Raw genomic sequence first — 25,693 nt, 5'->3', positions numbered from 1 at the left:
ACTTGCGCATTATTTAATGGATCAGCCATATGGATGAGTCAGTTTGGCTGTTGGGGCTGCCAAAAGTAAAACCCCAGTTGATTTGGTGGGTTGCTTAAAAATCTTATTGACAACAATTTAATTCAGTCAAGCTGTATTTCATCCTGGGACAGTTTCAAACCTTGGAAGAAGGGGAATCACCATGTCCACTATCTTGACTGGAAACTGGGTTCTGAGGCTGTGCTGATGCATGTGTCTATAGCAACTCTGGAGAAAACAGTCCATTTAAAAGCGGCAACAGTGACCTCCAAACTTTGGGAGGGGTTATAACATCACGTAGCCATTTGGTTCTGTATGGACTCCGTTCCCAAACATACAATCTAAAGTTGACCGTGCCAGTGCCTGGGCACACTGTGGGGCCTGGTCGGGCGCAGGTGCCTAGCCTGGCCTGACCCCACATACTCCCCACCCTCTGCACTCTGATGCTGAGTGGGTGCCAACCCCATCCCAGCCAGGATGATGGTGAAGTATTTCCTGGGCCAGAGTGTGCTCCAGAGGTCCTGGGTCCAAGTGTTCGCAGCCTAATGACAGCGGTACCCAAATCCCTACAGCAAACACAGTACACAGGGTGGTGACCCTTGAGCAGAAGCTCCTGTCCTGGCAACCTGACCAAGACCAGCAGATGCCCCGCTGGGCTGAGCCACTGTTTCCTGCCAGTGCTGCTCGCTCGGTGTCCATCCTGGAACACTCTACTGTGAAGCCACGGAAACAGACATGACCACCTCACCTGGAACATCAACCACACCCAGCTGTGGTGGTAGAGGAACCACGCACTTACTCTGGGAACTCTGACAGCAGCGCCTGGACCCAAATCCACTGGAAAGCCTGGGTCTCCTGTAGCTTATTTAACCATCTCCAGAGCTGTCCAGGAATTTGGTCTCGCCCAATTCAAAACCAACGTGATCACGACTAGGAAAGGTTTTGAATACATCTTGGCCAAGCTGCACAGTGTGGCCCCTTCCAAAACACTTATCGAGACAGCTAAGGGACCCAAGGAGAAGGCAAAGGAGACAGCACTGGAAGCTGCAGAGAAGGCCAAAGACCCAGCCATGCAGGGAGCCCCCAAACAGCAGCTGCAGTTAGTGTAGCCAGCTCACCACGCCACAGCACCCCAGACAGCTCAGCCAACTTCCTCTATCCTCTCCCCATTGTATGTTATTATTAAAAATCAACTTCCAGCCCCCCAAAAGAAATTTTTAGAAATATTTAAAGTTAATTGTAAATGATTTTGATTTTGAGATGTCTGTGTGAATTTCATTATAATCTTGCATTCTCTTAGACACTCAGGGTTTCTCCCAAAAAATCCAGCAAGGAATCAACCTTCTGCCCCTTAGGTCAGGAAATAGTCTTGCCAATGCTAAGAAGGAGAGCAAAGTTTTACGAAAGTTAAGGCTCCCTCTAGGGCAACATATATGATGTGTTCAGATAAGGCTTTGAGCATTAGTTCTGACCCTATCCCAGCTACTCCAGCCTGTACCTGCTCCTCAGAGAAGGCTGCATTAGAAAGCTTCATGGGGTTCTCATGGAAAGAGGGTGGCTAGGGAGAGAAACTCCCACATTCTTCCATGACACCATGTCTTCCAATAATAATGGCTAACATTTATTGAGCTTTTACTATGTGCTAGGCACTATTCTAAGTGTACTCCCTAATCTAATCCTTATTTAAAACTCTCTGAAGGTGGTACTATCATTATCTCCACTTTACAGGTGGAGAAACTGAGACACAAAGAGATCAAGCAACTTACCTAGAGACATACAAGGAATAAGTAACAGTGCCAGGATTCTAGCAAAGGAAGTCAGGCTGCAGGTTTCATATCTCTTAACTGCTATATCCCAGCAGCTCTTGAACCTGAGCAGGAAGAAGCATTTGGAAGGCTTGGTAAAATACAGATTGCTGGGCCTTTCTCCCAGAGTTTCTGATTCAGTAGTCCTGAGTGAGACCTAAGGATTTACATTCCAGGGTGATGCTGATGATACTGGACCACACGTTTGAGAATCACTGTCTGTGCTATTCTACCTCTGGAGAAAATTCTTGATAGAACTTTCTTCTTCCCCACACACTTCTCCACTCCAGATACAAAGCTCAATGAGAGATGAGTTATACTGAGTAATCTCACAAGATCAACTAGCCAGTCTTTCAGGAGGCCTCAACTATTTCTCAGACATCACTGTGTCAAGACCCATGGGGCTTCCAGGAACAGAATCCCAGCCTTCTGGGTGGAGCATCTCTGGGCCACTGACTGGAAATGCAGTCCATGGGAAATTAGGGTCCAGGCCGGCACCTCTTCATTTTTCTATCTAAACTCACTCCTTTGTTGATAACACATCGTTTCTAAGCATATGAGTGTTATTAAGCAACAGCAAGGCTAAGGTGGGGGGATTGCTAGAGGCCAGGATTTCGAGACCAGCATGGGCAACCGGGCAACAAGTTCCCATCTCTACAAAATAAAATCAAAACATTAGCTGAGTGTGATGGCATGCACCTGTGGTCCTAGCTACTCAGTAGCCTGAGGCAGGAGGAACACTTGAGCCCAGGAGGTTGAGGCTGCAATGAGCCAAGATCAGCCACTGCACTCCAATCTGGGTGACAGAGGGAGCCTCTGTCTCTAAAACAAATAAGAAGATGCAAGAGTAAATCTCATTTGTTTGCTAAAACTTTCTTTATAGATGTTTTTAAAGTTATTATATCTCCCCAGGTTAATTAATCATTTATTTATTGAGACGGAGTTTCATTCTTATTGCCCAGGCTGCAGTGCAATGGCGGGATCTCGGCTCACCACAACCTCCGCCTCCCAGGTTCAAGCAATTCTCCTGCCTCAACCTCCCAAGTAGCTGGAATTACAGGTGCCCGCAACCACGCCTGGCTAATTTTTGTATTTTTAGTACAGATGAGGTTTCACCTTGTTGGCCAGGCTGGTATCGAACTCCTGGCCTCAGGTGATCCACCCACCTCGGCCTCCCAAAGTGCTGGGACTACAGGGGTAAGCCACCATGCCAGCCTCCCCAGGTTAACTTATAAGCTCATTCATTTATTCGTTCACTTCAGAGTCACTTCAGAGATATGTAGAACAACAAAATACACATATGTGGGTGGGGAACTCATAGTACAGATAAAATACAAACTAAGCGATTCTGTAAGATAAAGCCAGGATAAAGTTAGTACACAAAGATGCAAACCATAAGACAAACTCAAAGAAGGAAACACAACAGGTGCTAAGATTTACAGTTTCTTAGAAGCTCTTTGACACACTGAGATCTAAAAATATTCCTGTCATTAAAAGGCATACTACATGATGTGGTCTACAATGTTCTCCACGGCATCTCCAAGTTAAATCCAAAAAAATGTTTCACAGTACATTTATTAGAGTAGCTCTCAAAGCACACTCTAGGCTATAATATTCTGCAAAATATAGACCCTTCAGGGACCTACATGTCAAGGCAACTGCCTTACCTACAGTAGGTTGCAATAAATATTTGAGAAGTAAAAACACTTCCAGTAGTTGGCTCTTCACTATTCATACTTCAAAGTATGTGTATGAAGCACTGCAACTGCACTTCTGTCCAAATGCCTTGTAATTCTGATACTTTTGCCACTAACCTTCCACCCAACTTACCCTACTAACTTGAACTTCATTTCCTAATGCTTAAAGACTATTAGTACATCTTCATAGTGAAAGCCATCATATCCTCTCTTTTTTAAAAAGTCCAGTTTTTCTCAAAAGATGACTCTTAAAGGTGTATCATTAAGCACTCTCATCAAATCACCCATTCATTAGTTTTGGTCTGTGACTTCCTCTACTCTGACATTTTTCTGTGCCATTTGTAGCATAATGAGAACCATTTAAACCAAGTATCAGAGGCTGAGATTCTAAACCTGTCCCCATAACTTGGTGGCTGTGTGGCTTAACTTCTCTCAGCCTTGTTTTTCTCATTTGTTAAATGAGAGAGAAGAAAACTCGCCACCTAAAAACTCTCATTTAAGAAATGAATAAAAGACTTGAATGAACAAATGTTGACTCTTAGAATTATGAATTAAAGTTACAAGAATGATCTTAACTAATGGTCACTGACTTGTTTTCCCCTAGAAGTACTGATGTGTTACTGCTTCTAGGGGAAAACTACTACTATTCCCCCTGGAAGCAGTGATGCAATCATCAGTGTATGTGATCCTTCACCTGCGGCTGCTAGGGCAGTGGTGATGAACAGGGAGAGATTCCCACTGTGAAGCATAGTGGATGGATAGGAGTACTTCATCACGGCTCAGCCAACGTTGCTCAGATCCAGAGAGTGACTTCAACAAGCCAGTCTACACCAGTCATTGCACCACGAGGATCTGGTGGACAGCAGGAGTCAGCGTCTAAAGAAAACAGGGCTGGAGAATAAACAGACATAAGAACAAAAGTAGTGAGTTGAAACAGGATAACAGGGGACAGGCTGAGGAAACTTCTGGAGTGGCAAGCCAATATCCACAGCTGGACCTGTTTAGATGGACAGGAAGGGATCACACAGATACTCTCTCACCCAGCTCACCTTACCAGTCATGGCACATGCTTGCAAGCCTGCCATGAAACTGGAAGAACTGGGAGGCCAGCCCAGTTTTCAAACTCAGACTCGCCAAATTGGTGTCCTTCCTGAGGCTCTCAACCTCAGAGTTAAGGAATGTGTTACTAGCAGTGGTTAATGTGTGAAAGTTTGTAAAGGCCTTATTTATATATGTGCTTTATTTACTTATATAAATTAGAACCGAGTTGAGTTTGTCTGAGTGATAACTCCTCTCCTACTGGTATTCCAATGGTTTCTTTGAATTAAAGAGAAAGAGTGGGAAAACAGCCAGTGGTCTGGGAATTGCACATAATCTGATGATTACTCATGGATGTGACATGACATTAGGGAACCTAACCAGTTATAGAAGGAAATGGTGGGAAACAAGTGCTGGGGCCAAGAAAACTGAGTAGCCTCATGGAAATAACACAAGAGACGACATGGAATAGCTGTTGAAGGCCTGTTATGTATTTCAGAGAATCTGGGGAGGTACGAAGACCCCAGTGCTCCATGCTCACAATGGCAACAGAAGGAAGAATCAAGCTAGTTACAGATGGTCCTGCATAGCCCTGGACTAATGATCCATCCGATTCTGATCATAAATCTTTTTCTCCCTAAAAGAGTTCTAATAATTTTATAATCTGGCTTCACTCATTTGGAATTCTTTAAACAGTAATATTCAGATACTAATTGCAGGAACAGAGAGGTACTTCAACCAATTCTTTTTTTTTAAGTGATTCATTTACAATTTACGTATTAACAACTTCTGGTAGCCAGCCTCCAAGGTGCCTCCCAGTGATCCCCCTTTCCTGGGTATTCATGCCCTAGTGTAGTCCTTTCCTATATCCTACCAGCGTCGGTCTGTGTGACAAATAAAAGATGGCATAAGTGATGATGTCTGCCTTCCTACACTAGGTCATAAAAGATACTGCTGCTTTCACCTTGCCCTCTTGGACCACTTGTTCTGAGAGAAGTTAGCTGCCACGCTGTGAGAACACCCAAGCAGCCCTATAGAGAGTTCCACCTGAAGAGGAATTGAGGTACCCATTTTTCAGCCTTGCAAGTGCACCATGTTGGAAGCAGATCCTCCAGTGCCAGTCAAGCTTGTAAATGACTGCGGTCTCATGAGAGTTCCCGAGCCAGAACCTCTCAGCTAACCCACTTCCAGAAACCATGTATGATCATAAATGTGTTTTGTTGCCTTCAGTCATTTAATTTGGGATAATTTGTTGTGGGCAATAGAAAACCAATATATAACTCATGTGCTAATTACAAATTACTATTATCACTCATTCAAACCAGAAACCTAAGGACGCTTATTTTCTACAACTTAGGAAATATTTAATAAAAATTTGTTGCTCATTCCCCACAAATAGCCCAAATAAATTTCAGGTTTTATTGTATTTATGTGAACCTGCCCTGACTTTGACCAACTGGCATATTATTTATTTGGGATTAGAGTCAGTTCTCCATTGGTGGCCTCCCAGAAACAAGTCATTGGGAAGCTAGTCTAGTGTATATTTGGGTATATTTTATGATGATATCTAGGCTGTCATTTGGGACATGAATTAATAAGTTATTGGTGATTATTTAAAAAGCCACAGAGTCTCATCAAAGGAATTTATTTTCCTCTCATGAATTTGGCAAAAAGTTTTTATGGTACCAGGAGGGAATGAGCAGCAAAGGTAATCTCTGGGTATTTTTAACACATCTAAAATAGATCAAAAGGTTTCCGGATGATTCTTCCTGTCTAACAGAAGTTAGACAGAAAATATAAAACTCAGATTATTATTTCTCACCACGGGAAAGGTGTGAACAAGAAGCAGTGTCAAAAGAAACTTGTTCTGCTTAGGCCAGTACATCATCCTGAGAGACTACAGTCCCCGTTTCCTAGGGCTTCATGACTTAGTTGGATCTGTGAGTTCCGAGAACATTTGACATAGCAACATCTGGGAGGCAAGAGAAAAACACATATTCCAAAGCAAAATATGAACTCTGTTTAGATTGGTCCCATCCTGAATTATATGTTCCCCTTTAATCAGTGCAAATAAGCAAAAGCTAGCAATATTTGCAAAGGTCTTAGTTATGACTTATTTTCCTCCAGAAAGAATTGTACCCACCAATTACTGACTGGGAAATGAAAGAAACCAAACTTTAATCAAGATTGTTATCCAAAGACCAAAGAAAAGTAGGCCATCCGGAGGATATTTCCCAAATATTTCAGCATAGTTTTTTTCCCCATATACTGCTACAGGCCCTTATTATCTGATGAGAATTTCTTTATTTTTCATCCCTCCACTCCCAGGAAGCCCCTTCTGATACCTAGACTATGTGAAGAACTCTACTCTCTGCTCTCCCTCCATACAATAAGAATTTTGAAGGCTTGGTTCTGTCTAACTCATTTTAGGGCCTCAGTGCCTAGCACAGAGCCTGGCACATGGGAATAAATTATATGTGTTGACTTAAAGTACGTTGAACTCATGATTTTCCTATCATAACATTCTGCTCCTTCTCTGGCAGTGCCTATTTGACAATTCCCCTTGATGTATTTTCTCTGTCCGTTACCTTTTATAGCTCTCATTCTGAAGGTTTATATTTTACTGTTTGGATCAGCAGCAGGCAAAAAAAAAAAGGACAAAAATCTCCCCACATTTCTTCCCAGTCTGTGAGAATCTTACAACTCAAAACACTACCATGTAACTTTACACCCACTAGGATGGCTATAAGCAAAAGAACAAAACAAAAACAGACAATAACAAGTGTTGGTGAGAATGTGGAGAAATAGGAACCCTCATACATTGCTGGTGGGGATGTAAAATGGTGCAGCCACTGTGGAAAACAGTTTGCCAGTTTCTCGCAAAGTTAATCATAAAAGTACCAAATAACCCAACAATTCCACTCCTAGGTATATACCCAAGAGAATCAAAAACAGATCTTCAAACAAAAACTTGTACACAAGTATTCAAAGCAGTACTATTCACTATAGCCAAAGGTGGAAACAATTCAAGTGTCCATTAACTCATGAATGAGTAACAATATGCTGTATCTCCACACAGCGGAATATTATTTGGTCATGAAAAGGAATGCAGTTGTAATAGATACTACAGCATGGATAAGACTTGAAAGCGTATGTTAAGTGAAGAAAGCCAGTTACAAAAGACTAACCGTTACAAAATTTCATTTATATGAAATGTCCAGAACAGGCAAATCTATAGAGACAGAAAATAGATTACTAGTTTCTTAGGTCCTGGGGGAGGGTGAAAGGATAGGTAATTGATAGCTAAAGGATAAAGAGTTTCTCTTTGTGATGATGAAAATGTCCTAAAATTGGCTGTGATGATGGTTGCGCATACCTGTGAATATACTAAAAACTATTGAATTGCACATTCTAAATGGGTGAATTATACGGTATATGAATTACTATTATTATGAGATAAGGTCTTGTTCTGTCTCCCAGGCTGGAGTGCAGTGGCACAATCTCTGCTCACTGCAGCCTCAGCCTCCCGAGCTCAAGTAATCCTCCCACTTCAGCCTTCTGAGTACCTGGGACCACAGGCGTGTGCCCTTATGCCTGGCAATTCTTTTTTTTTTTTTTTTTTTTTTAAGGGAAGGGCTCCTGAGCTCAAGCAATCTGAGCCACCATGCCTGGCCTTGGTATGTGAGTTATATCTCTAATAAAGCTGTTTTTAAAAGAAACTACCATGGGCCAAACGTGTGGCTCATGCCTGTAATCCCAGAACTTTGGGAGGCGAAGGTGGGTGAATCACTTGAAGTCAGGTGTTCGAAACCAGCCTAGCCAACATGGCGAAACCCCATCTCTACTAAAAATACAAAAAAATTAGCCGGGCATGGTGGTGCACACCTGTAGTCCCAGCTACTTGGCAGGCTGAGGCAGGAGAATTGCTTGAACCCAGGAGGTAGAGGTTGCAGTGAGCCAAGATCACACCACTGCACTCCAGCCTGGCCAACAGAATGAGGTTGCCTAAAAAAAAAAAACAAAAAAAACAAAAACAAAAAAACAAACAACAAAAAAAAGTAGCATGAGGAAATTGTAGTGTTGGAATCGTTCTGTATCCTGTTTGTGGTAGTAGTTACAGGACCATGCGTGTGTTAAAATCCATAGAACTTTACACTCCCAAAAAGTAAATTTTACTGTATGTTTGTAAAAGTAAAATAAAATAATAAACCTATTATATGCCCCTTTAGTTGGAATTATAAGCTGGGATCGATGGTCAACTTCAATTGAGACCAGTGCAGCTAATTAAAAATTTCTGTGTAGGTGCAAAGAGAGCACTCAGACCCAAAGAAGCAAGCCTACACCTATTTCCTTAGCTGCATTCTGCAGCTGAAATCCAGATAAACACAGAGAGATTACCACCTATGTAATCCTGTCTCCACTTCATGCTTAAAGCAGAGTTGTTGATTCAGTGGTCCAAGCTTTCATTCCAAGCCCCAGTAACCCCTGATGATTTCTCTGAATTCTCCATTGTACATGTACCAGATACTGAACTTGATCTGTCTCTGTAGAATAAATCAGCAATGGAAAAAAAAATTATACAACCCTTCAACTCCAAGTCTTCAAAAGATTCCCCAAGACTTGCAAATGTGAAGTACTGTGGGATACTGCATATTTACCAACAGGAGCTCTGCATTCTGGCTTTTGGTTGGGGTGAGGAGATTTCAGGAGGAGCAAGTACAGAAATGGTGAAAAAAGAGACAAGTTGTGGAAAGTGCTCTAGTGTCATAAGGAGAAAGCAGAAGACTCCAGAGACACCTGCTATCAAAGATCGGAGAAATTCCCAAACTGGAGAAGGTCCTGGAACAGGAGCAGAAGCAAGAAACCACTTGGATTCAGCAGGTCCTGGGCTGTGGGTGGTCGGGGAGACACTCAAGAGCCCAGAGCATTTTAAGGCCATCACTAACCACATGTAAACAAAGTGATATTTGTAGATGTTCTCTATAATTAAGGTCCTTCTACAACATGGTATTCGGAGTGCATTCATAGGTTCAAGTTGGGTGGGCTCCCTATTCAGCAGGTTGTATTTTACCAGCAGCTGAATGGGATTTAATATTAGGTAAAAAGACATTACCAAAATAGTAATAAAATTTAGAGCCTCCATGCTAAGATCAATGCTTACTCTTGAGTTATAGAAAACTTGTGCAAAAACCACACCTGCCACCTATACTCTTCTATTTTCTTGGTTCCACCTACCTTATAATCATCTTTTATCTACCACCACCTCTAGCCCTAAAGCTCCTAATACTCCACTAATCTGTCCCTCTGAGGATGGGCTCATTGATATATTTGCTGCAAAATCGCCTTGTTTTGTAGCCGCCCTTTTTCCCATGGGTAATGCATATATCTGAACCTACCCCACATACTCATTCACTTGGAGACTAATTTGAAAGATCCGATTCCCAGAAATCTGTTTTAGTATGAAGCCTATAAAACTTTCATATGACTTTCTGTGTGTCAGTCAAAATTTTTTTAGCTCTCACTGCAATAACCTCTCAACAGTGGGGATAGAATGAGGTTAAAAGATACATGAACAAATCATTGCTAAAACATTTTGAGAGCTTTCATCTGAGCTAACTTTGAGAGTTAGTTTAAAACCACACCAGGAAACCAGGCCTGACACACAGACCTTCTATAACACACTAGCCCTCATGTTAGTATTTGGTCCTTATTGGGTGAGGCCATGCTGCTCCCCTCTACTGATGGAAAGAGTCTTCTACTGATGGGAAGGAGAATACTTTCCCATGGATTCTACGTCAGAACCCTCCTACAACGTACTGAGTCATCTGGGACACTCCATTTAGTGTCTCTGGGCTTCAGTCTCCTCATCTCTGAAATGTAGAGGGGCAGGTAGGGTGGGGGGAACTAAACCAGGTCATCATGAACATCCCTTCCAGTTCTAACATTCTGTGACCATTTCACTGGTGATAGGGAAGCCTCAAGTCCTAATATCTGCTGAGTCATTTTGTCTCAGGCTTTGGATTCATCTTCCATTGCTCTGATTGAAAAATGATAAACTCTGTGGTAGGGATGCATGTCCCTGGAATGTACCAGTAACCAGAGGCACAAAGGTCCCTAAGAACAGGGACCACCTGTATTAACTGGGATTAGGTATAGTAGCATATAATGGAATGCCCAAAATAACTGAGACTTAAACATAAAAAAGTTTTTCTCCTACAAAAAAAACAAAAAACAAAAACAAAAACAAACAAAAAACCACACACGAAGAAGAAGGCAACGTATACAGAGACTAAGATTCCTTCTAACCTTCTGTTCCACCACTCTCAGTGCATGGCTTTCACACTTACAGTCCTGGATGACTACTGAAGCTCCAGATACCACATTCAAATTCCAGGCAGCTGGAAAGATAACAGAAAAAAGTCTAAATAGGCACACTTTCAGCAGAGTCACCTCCCTTTAAAGAGCCTTCCTGGAGATCCGTATAAAGTTTGCATTTGGATTTCAATGACCAAAATGTAGTCACAAGGCTACATACAGGTGCAAGGGAATCTAAGAAATGTAGTTTTTAAGTGGGCACATTGCTGCCCTCAGTGATACAGGAGCTCTGTTGATTGGGAATAAGAGAATGAATGCTGAGTAGACAACCTGCAGTATCAGCCACACCACTTTCATGTCTTCTGGAGTACCTGCACTGTCCCTGGGAGGACCTCATTCAGTGCTGTTGATTTGATCTGACTGTCAGCAGCAGGTGATCTGATCTAGAAGTGGCTTTGCTTTCTGCTGGCATAAACAAACATCCTCTAGTCTGGTCCTCAGAACAGAGGCTACGCATATAAGCATGGTTTTTCCAGTCTTTGAAATTACGAGTTGGTCAAAAACATTGATGTTCTCTCTTGGAAACCACAGCTATGTGTGAAAATTAAAAGAAGTTACTTCAATGTTCTAAGCTATTAAGACTTCTTAGTTAAATTAGAAATGAAAACTCACTGTGTCATTCTCTGTCCTCAGACACACTCAGTGATTCTCCCGCCTATAGATTCACACAGACCAATGGAAAGTAATTTCTTTTCTTCTTTTCTACTATTTAAAATTGTATTATTATTATTATTTTGTAGAGATGAGGTCTTGCTATGTTACCCACGCTGGTCTTGAACTCCTGGCCTCAAGTGATTCTCCCACCTCAGCTTCCCAAAGTGCTGGGATTATGGGTGTGCACAACTATGTCTGACCTGATAGAAAATGACTTCATCTGAAGGAGTGTAGAATCAGGGATGAGTACCTGGTGTGCCTTAACTGTGCTACTGACCCATTCTCTCCTAATGGTAGGCTCCATATACATGTTCCCTCAGGAGAAGAAAGCATTCATGGACTAGTTCTTCTTGTCCAGTCCCTGTATTTGTAAGAGTTCCTTGCCCATAAGAAAAGGAAAATGAGATACAAAGTGAATTATGTAACTTGCCTAATTTTAGAGGCAGAGATAAGGTAAAATTTGGTTCTCAGCTCCCAGTACACTGTTCGAATTAATACAACCCAAACTATATTGAAAAAATATATATCTACTATTGAGAACCAAATGTTTAAAATTATGAAGCATTTTCAGTTGCTATCTGCACCGATTTTGTTATCCAGAATTTTGATTCTTGATTTTATCTTGCCCAACCTGTGTTTTGCCTAGATCTCTATAACAGTCATCAGTTTAATTCAGTATTTATTGAAAGCTTACTCCGTGATCAGTAACATGTTATGAGGGAGCTACAAAAGGATCATAAGACATGGCCTTATAATTCTATTGTATTGTTAAGATATATGACCATGAATTAATGAGGTTAATTTTCAAATAAATATACCAACGACTGTCTATCTATGTGAGTGGTATATCTTCTTAGGAAGCATTTAGCCCAATGATGGTGTTGTTGTCAAAATATTTTTAGAATTCGTATTTGGGAATTATTTTCAATAGGTGAACCAAATTATCTTAAATGTCCTCAATGGCTGTTCAATGTTTTGCTTTGAGAGTGGATTTTATTTGGGGGAGAAAGTCAAAGTCATTCAGACCTGAGTCTGATAAAGCAGATTTGAGTGGTTTGGTTTCCTGGTAACATTCAGTCAGCCCAGGATGGCCTTCTTCTAGGCCTCTTTTTCCACGATAAAAGGACAGTGGTTCTCAAACTTGAGTGTGCATCAGAATCACTTGGGAGACTTTTTAAAACACAGATTTCTGGGCTCCAATTTCTGATTCATCAGGTATGGTGGGGAAGCCTGATATTTTATTTTTTAATTTTATTTTATTTCATTTCAATAGTTTTTGGGGAACAGGTGGTTTTGGTTACATGGATAAATTCTTTAGTGGTGATTTCTGAGATATTGGTGCACCCATCAACTGGGCAGTGTACACTGTACCCAATGTGTGGTTTTTATCCTTCATTCCCCTCCAACCCTTCCCCACAAGTCTCCAAAGTCCATTACATCATTCTTATGAGGCCTGGGATTTTATATCTCAAATGAGCTCCCAAGTCAGGCTAATGCCACTGGTTAGGGAATCACACTTTAAGAACCACTGCTTTAAGACAGTTATTTTAGGTTTTTCATTGTATATAGCTGCACTTAATCTTTTCAGATATAGATCACCCCTCCTCTCAAGGAGCTTCCTTCCTGCCTCTTATGCTGTGTCCTGGGTACTTCGTGGCCTTGCACATTCCAATTAGGCATCTGGACGTGTGCCCAAAGCCCCTACCACAGAAGGGATCACTTTTAGCCACAGCCACAGAGGATGGTACTAAAGCTTATGATGAAAAGTGCTCACGGGCATTTCTATAATTAAAACTTGAGCCTTACCCAGCGCTCAGGAGTGTTACAGAAAGTTAAAGCCAGAAGGGGTGTTAATTATCATCTATTTCAATTCCCTCTACCTCTTCTCCCCTCATTTCAGAGCTGAGGAAAGCAGGTCCCAGAGATGCTAAGTCCAGTGTCCAATATCACCCAATGAATTACAGAAGAGTTATTATGTAAAGTCCATGAGAAAACATCACAGTCACCCTCTAGCTTCAGAGGGCAGGGTAGTGATCTCACCCAGTCAAAGCCAAATGCAACATGAGGTAGGTCTAATATGATGTATGTATCCCCCAAATAACAAATAATACAAATCTGGCTGCGTTTCTACCCTAGACAGTCCAGCAGTTTGGGGTCCATAAAAAAGTATAGTACTTTACCAATGTGGGTTTTACTCCTGTCATAAAGCCATGTTGTTAAGACATACATAACCAAATACTCATTTTTGCATGCAGTGGAGTGTGCCAGAGTCTGAGTCCTACATTCAGTTGACTCTGTTGGTATGTAATCAAAGCGGCATCTCCTGAGCGCAGAAGACAGCTACAGCAATCCTGAAGAGAGACACGGCTTTGCCACTAAAATGTACCAAACAACTAGTCAATATGCCTTAATCTCACAGCCTAGGTCTGGCTTACCTATGGACCATAGATATGGCCAATCTCATTTGAATTGCCACTGAGAAAATCTAGCCTTAGGAAAAGTTAAAACTTGTAATGATACCAATCCCTTGGAGTGGTAGATTGGCAGCAATCAGCGAAACATTAAAACTTGGCTAGGAACATTGAAATATGCTAGGTAGGTGCTGTGGTTTGAATGTATGTCTCTCTCCAAAATTCATATGTTGGAACTTAAATTCCATTGTGATGGTATTAAGAGGTGGGGCCTTTAGGAGATGATTAAATCATGAAGATGGAGCTCTCATGGGTGGGATTAGTAACGTTATAAAAGTGCTGCAAGGAACTAGCTAGGCCCTCTTGGCCCTTCCACCTTTCCACTGTGCCAGAAAACAGCCTTCCAGAGGACACAGCAACAAGGCACCATCTTGGAAGCAGAGACCAGACCCCCAAAAGACATCGAGCATTTCTGTTCTTTATAAACTCCCTAAGTCTCAGATATGTTGTCATAGAAGCACTAATTCACTAATACAGTAGGTGAGCTACTTAAAAGAGCATTTTAAAAAGTCAAAAAGAGAAAATAGCTAGTCTTAAAATGCTATGGGGCTTAAGTCATTATTTCTCACTCTTTTTAGACCCCGCAGAAGATCTAACTCTTAACCTGGACCTATTCAAAGATAGATGTTGAGAAATACAGATTAATGGTTCAAAAGCTTCTGAAAGTGATCAAGTAGAATATTTTTATTTTTAAATGTAAAATATCACCCCCGACTTGTTGTGAAAAAGTGGGGTGGAGGAAGTAACACCATTATTCATTCCCTCTATGGTGAAATATTCCTTATACTTAAGATGTAGTAGTCCACTCCATCTCCAATGATACATCTGTTTGTAGGAGACGATGGGGAGGTGAAGTGAGGGGCAGCTAGAATGCACATCCTCCGACTTTCTTTCTTGTAAACATTCATGGTGTTTACATGGGATCAGAGAAATGGTCAACAAACCAAAGGGGTTGATTTGGCTGACCCCTAACAGTGTCTTAAGCATCAGTACAGTCAACATGTGTCCCAGTTTCTTTCAAATTGATACCAGTTGATCGAATGACACTGACATTTTGGAAGCAACAGTCAAGGAAGAGGATGCTGTGAAGGGTGAGTTGGAGAGCGGCAGACAGAAAGACTGGAGTTTCGGGAAAAGCAGAACCTGGGGAAGCTTGATTTCTCTGTCTCACTCCCTGGAATCGGCTGGATTTACGATGGTGAATTAGGTTTGCAAGCCCCAGCCATAGGTGCCCAACACCCTGTTCCATTTGCTCTGCCTCGCAGTATTCTTCCCTGCCATCCCTACCCCTGAAGCCCTCTTTTTGGCCCCCAGAATCCTGCTAGAAACTCTCCTCTAGAAAACCATCCTGACCAATCTACCTACTGGCTGTACCTCCAGCAAACTTTTAGATACATTTCCTTAGAGTGGGTCCAGTGCATTCTTGTATGTAAGCATCTTACCCTCCCCTGTTTCGAGTCTATCAAAAGCTGCTCTTTTATTTCCCTTATGGACTCTGTCCTCACCACTTTCCCTGTTCTTCCAGCTTCTCCCCTTAGCCCATGGGGTGCTAACTGTTTAGGTTCCAGGAAAAGGCTGCCGATCTGCACTCCCTAACTGCCCCTGTATGTTAGGGCTGAGTTGATCTCAGATGCTGCTTTCTTGCAGGTTGAGAGAGCTTGAAAACAGAGGTCTGGGAAAGGTCTGGAGAAGAGTCCTAAAAAACTCACAAGGGCAGGCGTGCATGGTTGCTATGGTTACCTGGCAGCTTGGTTGTCTAGCCTCCTCCTCCCAACAAGGCAACACTTCTCTGTGAAGCACAAAGAGAAGATGCTTAAACCCAATTCACCCCAAGAGCCGGGGGAGCAGTGACTTAGTCACATCGTCTGCTTGTCACAATGTCAACAGCAAAGTTAGGGGTCACCGGGGCTGTGAGGGGAGCACACATGGAAAGCTACTTTGTGAATATTTAAGATTAGAATGAGATTAAGCAGTCAAGCCAATGTGCCCTGCACTCTCTGAATTTTGTTCAGTTTTGCTTGAACTAACGCCACATCTGTCAGTGTGGTTCTTGCCATGCCTGGCAGCCAAGCACATGGGCACACACAGGGCTTGGCAGTGGGGAAACGGGCTGATACCCAGTCAGGACAGTCTCATCTTTCTACCTGAGCCTCAAACTATGCTTTTCCAGGCTCCAGATGGTGATCATGATTGTTAAAAAGCAACCATTATCCCTGTTAATAAGGATAATAAAACTAAACAATTCACGAGCACCGACAACATATGGAACATCCTACAAAACACAGATTTACCCAGCATTATTGGGAAATGAAGTTTTCCACATCAGTGAATTTTCTGGAAAATTAGGGCTTACCCCTTTTTTTTAATCTTCAGGTTTTTTTATTTCAATAGTTTTTTGGGAAACAGGTGGTATTTGGCCACATGAATAAGTTATTTAGTGGTGATTTCTAAGATTTTTGGTGCACCCATCACCCAAGCAGTGTACCCTGTACCCAAAGTGTAGTCTTTTATCTCTTGCCACTGCCCACCATTTCCCCCAAGTCCCCAAAGTCCAATGTATCATTCTTATGCCTTTGTGTCCTCATAGCTTAACTCCCACATATGAGTAAGCACATATGATGTTTGCTTTTCCAGGGCGTACCTCTTTAGCTCTGATTTTTTTTTTCTGAAGATATTAACCAGTTGGGATGGAAATACGTGTCAAACATGTAATACATTCTCCCATCTTGCTAAATGGTGTAACAAATACTACATACACCATTTTTCCTGGATCTCTCCTTATGAACATGGAATGAACCACAGGGCTGGGGAGAGGTCTCCACCCATACCATCTTTGGGTCTTGATTGGGACAGTTAGCCCACTTCGCCTTGACCTAGTCCGCTGTATTCAGGTCTCTCTGCACTTGACAGTAAGCTCCTTAAGAAGGAACCGGGCCTTCCCTATCCTTCACCTTCATCCCTTACAGCCTTGCCACTCAAAAGGTGGCCCTCAGAATAGCAAATCAGCACCACCTAGAAGCTTATCAGAAAAGCAGACTTTCTGGCTCCATCCCAGACCTACTTAATGAATTAGATTCTGAATTTTAACAAGATCCACTGGTGATTCATATGCGCATTGAAAGTCGGGAAATAATTACCCTCCAGTTGTGCATACCAGCTTGTCCCTGACCAGTTATATCAGCATCACCTGGAGTTTCTTATTAGACACAGAACTTGGGGCCCAGTACAGAATCAGAATCTCTGAGAAGTGGAACCCAGAAATCTGTTTTTATTGAACTCTACAGGTAATTTTGATAGAGTATCCAGCCCTAGGCCTTGCTCAGGGGAGGTACTCAATAAGTCTTTATTAAATTTAATGGAATTCTTATATTTGTATTTTATGTTTATCCTATCTCCTGGGTGAGCAAGGTGAAAGGTGTTCATCCTTTTGTCTACGTAGGTACAATTGCCATTTCTGATTTTCTAGCATAGTGACTAAGATCTCTAGCTTCACTAGTGAAAGAAGCCAAATATGCTATGTAGATATTTTATGATTGTATTTACATGAAACGTCCTGAATAGACAAATCCATGGAGACATAAAGTAAATTAGTGGTTGCCAGAGACTGGAGAGAGGGAGGAATGGGGGAGTGACTGCTGGTGGGTATGAGGTTTATTGTTGGGGTGATGAAAATGAAATGTGAAATTAGATGGTGGTGATGGGTACACAACCTTGTGAATATACTAAAAACCACTGAATGTACCCTTCAAAAGATAAAGTTATGTGAATTATATCTCAATTTGTAAAAGGTCTCAGGTTTTAGAATCAGGCCACCTGTGTTCAAATCCTGGTCTTCCCACACAGAGGCTATGTAATCTCGGACATGTTAATTAATGTCTTTGAGACCCAGGTACATTGTCTGTAAAGAGAATAACAAAGTGCCTATGCCAGAGGTTTGTTATGAGATTTAAATAAGATAATCTTTGTAAAAAGTGACATGTGTTGGCTGGGCGTGGTGGCTCATGCCTGTAATCCCAGCACTTCGGGAGGCCGAAGCGGGCAGATCACCTGAGATCAGGAGTTCAAGACCAGCCTGGCCAACATGAGGAAACCCCATCTCTACTAATAATACAAAAAATTAGCTTAGCGTGGTGGCGGGCACCTGTAATCTCAGCTACTTAGGAGGCTGAGGCAGAAGAATCGCTTGAACCTTGGAGGCAGAGGTTGCAGTGAGCTGAGATCACGCCATTGCACTCCAGCCTGGGCAACAAGAGCAAAACTCCATCTCAAAAAAAAAAAAAAAAGCGACAGGTGTTAGAGCTCAAGACACACCACCCCAAAATATGACTGCAGGAGACCAAAATACACCACCCCAAAAATAGACCTTTTTGGCATATCATTTTGAGCAGGTTATTTTGAGAAATTGCCGACACAGGGTAGCTCTGAAGAGTTGTCCTTTTGTAAAGGAAATTTACATTTATAAAGGAAATTTTTATTAGTAAAGATGTCTGTACCAGAAAGAGAGCTACTCCAAGATAACATTTATCACCTGAGAAACTTTTATCTTCACAACAAGACAATCTTTGTTCACCATGCATTTCCTCCCCTCATTCTTTCGTAACTAGTATGCATACCCCACAGAAGCCCCTAACTCTTATTCTTTAGTGTAGCTCAGCATGCTGTTATAAGCCTCAATCATCTCACCATTTCTTTAAGTCACATTTTTGTGGGACTCCCATGCATACACTATTAAAATGGCTTTTCTCCTGTTAATCTGTTTTATGTCAATTTAGTTTGTAGGCCAGCAAAGAACCTAGAAGAGTAGATGAAAGCAATTCTCTTCCTACACTGGTACAACACAAGTGCTAATACATTTTTCCTGCTGTAGGGGTGAAAAAATGTGTAATGCCTTTTTGAGCACCCATCACAAGGATTACAACCAACACTCCTATAATAAAGGAGAAATTAATAAGAGGCAAGCATTACAAATTTATTTAAAACCAAAATGTTATGTGACACAGGAGACTTCGGAAATGAAGACCTAAGAGCTGGGCATGGTGGTGCCTGCTGTAGTCCCAGCTACTCAGGAGGCTGAGGTGGGAGGATAGCTTGAGCCCAGGAGTTTCAGTCCATCCTGGGCAACGTGGAAAGACCCTGTCTCTTAAAAGAAAAAAGAAGGAAATGAAGAACCAACAACCCAGGGAAAAATATTGATTTTTTTATGCTTGGTTTCAATGAAGAATGGATAGCTGTGTAAAAATGTGATTGGACAAAAGGGTATGAACTAACAGTAGTAGACTTAGGGTGTTGGGAGAGGGAGTAGCAAGGCCTGTCCAGATTCTTCTTGACCTCTCTGTGTAACACTCTTTCCTCCATGCATAGGACAGAACATCTGTCACATAAAGAAGAAGATCAGAGAGTGAACTTTTTAGGTTTTGTGGCTTGCTTTGGGGAGAGAAGTTTTAGTTTCTGTGACCTGCTTTAGGGGAGAGGAATTGTATGACTCACTTCCAGAAAGAAAGACAGGTGGGAGACAGGTCAGAAAGACCTTGTTTCTGAGACCCTTCCAATCTTTTTCAATTCTAAGTATGTAGCACACCAAAGAACCATATTTTGGAGTATCGTGTTTTGACCTTCGAACTGCTCATTTTGAATCCAACAATTCTTAAACTTTAAAATGCATAAGAATCACCTGGTGAGCTTCAAAAAATGAATGCCCTTGGGTTTTCAGATTTGTAAGTCTAGAGAGTGGCTTCAGAATCAACATTTTTAATATGCTCACCATTCTGATTACAGATGGTCTGGGGATGACACCATGAGAAATAGTATTCTAAACTCTTGTCAACTGGAAAAATAAACAATGTTTTTAAATTATTTATTTGTTTCCCATTTAGAATTTATAAACTGGAAAGAACATTGCTTCTACCCTTACACCCCCCAAAATTTTGGATAATCTACAAATTTGTTTTTCTTGAACCTATCAGATTGCTGAGGTTGAAAGGGAAACCAGCAAACCCAAAATCTAAGGAAACATGGACATCTCCAAAGGGAGACAAACACAAGCACTTGATTACCAAGGGCAGAGGCCGCTGCTCCCAGATAAGGATAATTCAATGAAAATTTTTAGCAAATTGCTAAGGGCTGAGTTTAGGCTAGCAAGAGACTATTAAAGCCCTGGGGACCCAGACAAAGGAGAATTTACCCCTTCTTGCAGGCTTTTCCCCCACAGACCTTACTGAGACACACAAAAAAGATGGGGAGCAGGACAAGAGACTTCAGATAGCATCCCATGTGCTGCAAGCCTGGGAGAAAGTAACAGCTGCCCCCACGGGAAATGCATAAAGCCACATTTGGATCTTTGTCCCTGATATCTCCCCCACAGAACAAAAGCCTTAAAATACTGGTGGAAGGCAACAATCCCTGTCACTCTTAGGGCACTGATAAAGAAACCATTGCACCTGGGAGAAGGAGAGAGGTGGGGGCAAACTCTACAGCTACAGGAAGAAGCAAGTATATGTTTTGGGCCCAGACCTACAGCTAACGGTAAAAGAGGACCACTGAGAAAGCCCCACCCCCAAGACTCAGAGACACAATGCCTACCTATACCTGAGACTTCTTTCTAAAATAATTTCAAATTTGATTTTAGATTCAGGGGGTACATATGTAGGTTTGTTATACATGAGTATATTGCTTGATGCTGAGGTTTGGAGCATGAATATTTCTGTCACCCAGGTAGTGAGCATAGCACCCAACAGGTAGTTTTTCACCCCTTATTCCCTCCCTCCTCTCCCCTTTTAGTAGTCCCCAGTATCTATTCTTGATATCTTTTTTGTTTGTTTTTTTGAAACGGAGTCTCCCTCTGTCGCCCAGGCTGGAGTGCAGTGGCGCGATCTCGGCTCACTGCAAGCTCCGCCTCCCGGGTTCACGTGTGTTTTTAGTAGAGAGGAGGTTTCACCATATTGGCCAGGCTGTTCTTAAACTCCTGACCTCGCAATCCGCCTGCCTCAGCCTCCCAAATTGCTGGGATTACAGGCGTGAGCCACCGCGCCCGGCCTTGTTGCCATCTTTATGTCTATGAATATCTAATGTAAAGCTGCTACTTATAAGTGAGAACATGCAATATTTGGTTTTTTGGTCCTGTTGTTAATTTGCTTAGGAGCATAGCCTCCATCTGCATCCATGTTGTTGCGAAGAATATGATTTTATTCATTTTTATGATTGCATAGTATTCCATGGTGTATATGTACCACATTTGCTTTATCCAATCCGCCGTTGATGGGCACCTAGGTTGATTCCACATTTTTGCTATGGTGAATAGTGCTGCACTAAACATACAAGTGCATGTGTCTTTTTTGTAGAATGATTTATTTTCCTTTAGGTATATACCCACTAATAGGATTGGTGAGTCAAACGGTAGTTCTGTTTTAAGTTCTTTGAGAAATCTTCAAACTACTTTCCACAGTGGCTGAACTAATTTACATTCTCACTAACAGTATAGAAGCGTTCTCTTTTCTCCACAGCCTTGCCAGTATATGTTTTTTTTTAACTTTTTAATAATTGCTATTCTGACTGATGTGAGATGATATTTCATTGTGGCTTTGGCGTTTTCATTTCTCTGATGATTGGTGATGTGAAACATTTTTCACATGTTTGTTGGCTGCTTGTGTGTCTTCTGAGAAGTGTCTGTTCATGTCCTTTGCCCACTTTTTAATAGGGTTATATGTTTTTTGCTTGTTGAATTGTTTAAGTTCCTTATAGATTTTGGATATTAGACCCTTGTCGGATACATTGTTGCAAATATTTTCTCCCATTATGTCGGCTATCTGTTTACCCTCTTCATAGTTTCTTTTGCTATGCAAAAGCTGTCTAGTTTAATTACGTCCCATTTGTCTTATTTTTTTTTTTTTTGCAATTGCTTTTGAGGAGTTACTCATAAATTCCTTCTCAAATCTAATGTCCAGAAGGGTATTTCCTAGGTTTTCCTCTAGGATTTTTATAGTTTGAAGTCTTAGATTTAAATCTTTAATCCATCTTGAATTAATTTTTGTATGTGATGAAATGTAGGGGTCCAATTTCATTCTTCTGCATATGGCTAGTTGGTTATACCAGCACCATTTATTGAATAGGCAGTCCTTTTCCCATTGGCTATTCTTGCCAACCTTGTCAAAGATCAGATGGTTGTGTGTGGCTTTGTTTCTGAGTTCTCTATTCTATTCCATTGGTCTATGTGTCTGTTTTTACCAGTGCCATGCTGTATTGGTTACTATAGCCTGATAATGCAGTTTGAAGTCAGTTAATGTGATGTCTCTGGCTTTGTTCTTTTTGCTTTGAATTGCTTTGGCTATTCAGGCTCTTTTGTGATTCCATATGAATTTAAAATAGTTTTTTTCTAATTCTGTGAAAAACAATAATTAGTAATTTGATAAGAACAGCACTGAATATAGATTGTTTTGGGCAGTATGGCCATTTTAACAATATTAATTCTTCCAAATGTTTTTGGAATGAAAAATGTTTCATTCCAAAATGAAATGTTTTTCCATTTGTTTGTATTATCTCTGATTTTTTTCAGCAGTGTTTTATTGTGTGTGTGTGTGTGTGTGTGGCTATTGTAAATGGGATTACATCCTTGATTTGGCTCTCAGTTTGAACGTTATTGGTGTATAAAAATGCTACTAATTTTTTTTACATTGATTTTGTATCTTAAAACTTTACTGAAGTTGCTTATCAGGTCTAGGAGCCTTTTGGTAAAGTCTTGAAGTTTTCTTGGTATAGAATCACATTGTCACAAAGAGAGATAATTTGACTTATTTTCCTGTTTGGAAGCCTTTTATTTCTTTCTCTTCACTGATTGCTCTGGTTAGGACTTCCTACAACTGAGGCTTATTTAGAACAACAGAGAATGCTTCCCCCATACCCTACCACCAGGCTAACAAGAATCTAGTAACAAATAATAGTAGTCTACTACTGAGAGAGATGCAAAAGCAGGGAGAGAGACCCTCACTGGGCACAATGCAAAGGGAAGACCTAAAGCTGAGTATAGAGCAGATATTGGAAAAACCCTTCTGGCAAACCAGCCCCCGCCCTAAACACAATATATGGAGGAATATGAAAACTGTGTTACACTGAGGGTAACCATATCAATAAAAAAAATCCCAAACTGGTTCAACTCTTAAGAGGATTGACTCATCTCCTACGTTAAATGCCAAGAATAAGGAAAAGCAAGTCCAGTTCCAGGTCTAACAGCTATAGTCATATATCTCTTAACAGAGGGGATACATTCTGGGAAGTGTGTTGTTACGCAATTTCGTTGTTGTCCAAAGATCACAGAGTGTACTTACAGAAACATGGATGTAGCCTACTACACACCTAGGCTATGCCATATGGTATAGCCTATGGCTCCTAGGCTACAAATCTGTATAGCCTGTTACTGTACTGAAGACTGTAAGCAATTGTAATACAAAGGTAAGTAGTTGTATATCTAAACATATTTAAGCACAAAGCAAAGTAAAAATACAATATTATAAATTCATGGAACCACTGTTGTATATGTGGTTTGTCATTGACCAAAACACCATATGTGTCACACGACTGTATTTAACTCAGCCTCTACTAAACTACACAAGATGTCTGGCATTCATCACAAAATTAGAAGGTATACAAAGAAACAAGAAAAGCAAAAACACTGTCAAGAGGAATAGCAATCAACAGAACCAGACTCAGATATGACACATGGCAGAACTATCTAAAGGGGAATTTAACATAACTATGATTATTATGTTAAAATACTCCAGATGAAAATGTGACAACAGGTATGATGAGATGGGTAATTTCTGCAGAGAGATGAAAACTATAGAAAGAATCTAATGGGAATGATAGAAATAAAAAATACAACAGCAGCTCTGAAGAATGATTTCAACTGACTCATCAGTAGACTTGAAACAGCCAAGGAAAGAATAAGTGAAACTCAAATAAGCCAATAGAAATTACCCAAATTTACCACGTGCAGTGGCTAATGCCTGTAATTCCAACACTTTGGGAGGCTGAAGCAGGAGGATTGTTTGCGCCCAAGAGTTTGAGACCAAACTGGGCAACATAGTGAGACTCCATCTCTACAAAAAATTTAAAAAGTTAGCATGGGTGTAGTGCTGTGTGCCTGTAGTCCCAGCTACCAGGGAGGCTGAGGTGGGAGGATCCCATAAGCCCAGGAGGTAGAGGCTGTGGTGAGTCATGATCATGCCACTGCACTCCAGCCTGGGTAGCAGAGCAAGACTCTATCTAGCAACAACAACAACAAATTACCCAAATTGAAACCCAAAGGAAAAAAGAGTAGGCAAAACAACAACAACAACAAAAACAGGACAGAGCACCCAAGAGTGTGCGACAATATAAGTCTAATATGCATGTAATTGAAATCGCAGAAGAAAAGAACACAAAGCAAAAGTTTGGATAACGTATTTAAATTTACCTTCATTTACGGTGCTCTCCATTTCTTTGAGTAAATTCAAGATTCTGTCTGGTATCATGTTTGTCTGCCCAAAGAACTTCCTTTAACAGTTCTTGTAGCTCAGGTCTGCTGGAAATAAATTCTTCCAGTTTTTGTTTGCCTAAGATCTGTAATTTTTCCTCATTTTTGAAAAATGGTTTTGCTGGGTATGGAATTCTAGGTTGACAATTTTTTTCTTTCAACTGTAAGAATGCCACTCCACTGTCTTCTGGCTGTTTCCACTAAGAAGTCTGCTGTAATTGTCTTTGTTCATCTAAATGCAATATGTCTTTTACTTCTGGCTACCTTTCAGAATATCCCTTGTCTTTCATTTTCAGTGATTTGGATTATATACGTAGATGTGTGTGTTTTGCTATTTATCCTGCTTGATGATCTCTGAGTTTTCTGGATCTGTAATTCGGTATCTTAATTTTGGACCTAACTTTGCCTAACATTAGGGTATAATTATTTAGCTGAGAACTAAAGAAGGAGATCTTAGTCAGAAAAAGAAAGGGTAAGCAATGTTTCAGAGAAGAGGGTCCAAGAGACAAAAGAAATGGCATGATTAGTAGCCTACAGGTAAGGAGAGATCCTCAGACTTTAGGCAAATTAAAAAGACTGTTATAACTAAGTGAAAAGAGTGAATGCAAAGGTGCAATAGATAAAATTGACAGAGGATTCATTTTGAAGACTGTGTAACCACATTAAGCATTTGTTATTATGGTAAACAGTGAAGGTTTTTAAGCAGTAGAGTGACATAATCAGATTCAAAATCTTAAATCCTAATTCATAATGATCACTCTGCCTGCTAAGTAGGGAGTAGACTGTGTGCAATGTCTTAGAAGCCAAAACAAATTTTTGGATAGAGTCTTAAGCTATGGACTCTTCTCTTCCATATTCCTTTACCTATTATATATCTCCTAGTCTCCCTGGAAAACTTACCTATGCTATGGTCCATTCCTTTGGATCTTGCTAAATGTTTATAAATATCCTTCACACAGCTGAACTGTGTTTTCCAGACTCCCTTGCTGTTAGATGTGGCCATGTGCCTGAGTTCTGGGCAATATGAATAAGAAATAAACTTTTATTACTCTATATCACTAAGATTTAGGAGTACATAGTTACAGCAGCTCACCTACTCTTACAAATAGACCTAGTAACTACCTAATTAAC

At 41.0% G+C, this 25,693-nt stretch overlaps 1 protein-coding gene across 5 annotated transcripts in view; it reads right to left on the bottom strand.

Annotated features, from left to right (window-relative positions):
* The window catches only part of RXRG (retinoid X receptor gamma), a 142,778-nt gene that overhangs the window by 96,221 nt on the left and 20,864 nt on the right, over positions 1–25,693 (bottom strand). For 4 of the 5 annotated variants that reach the window (XM_063693265.1, XM_063693267.1, XM_063693259.1 and 1 more), the window contains exon 3: positions 4,215–4,411. In XM_063693265.1, coding sequence (XP_063549335.1) covers positions 4,215–4,293 — 79 coding nt within the window. In that variant the 5' untranslated portion in view covers positions 4,294–4,411. Of the gene's footprint in view, positions 1–4,214; positions 4,412–6,380; positions 6,545–25,693 lie in introns of those variants that run through there. The other variant, XM_063693266.1, reaches the window with a different exon arrangement.

Source organism: Gorilla gorilla, chromosome 1 (genome assembly GCF_029281585.2).
Source record: "Gorilla gorilla gorilla isolate KB3781 chromosome 1, NHGRI_mGorGor1-v2.1_pri, whole genome shotgun sequence".
NCBI lineage: Eukaryota > Metazoa > Chordata > Mammalia > Primates > Hominidae > Gorilla > Gorilla gorilla.
This window is presented reverse-complemented; position numbering and strand designations above follow the sequence as displayed.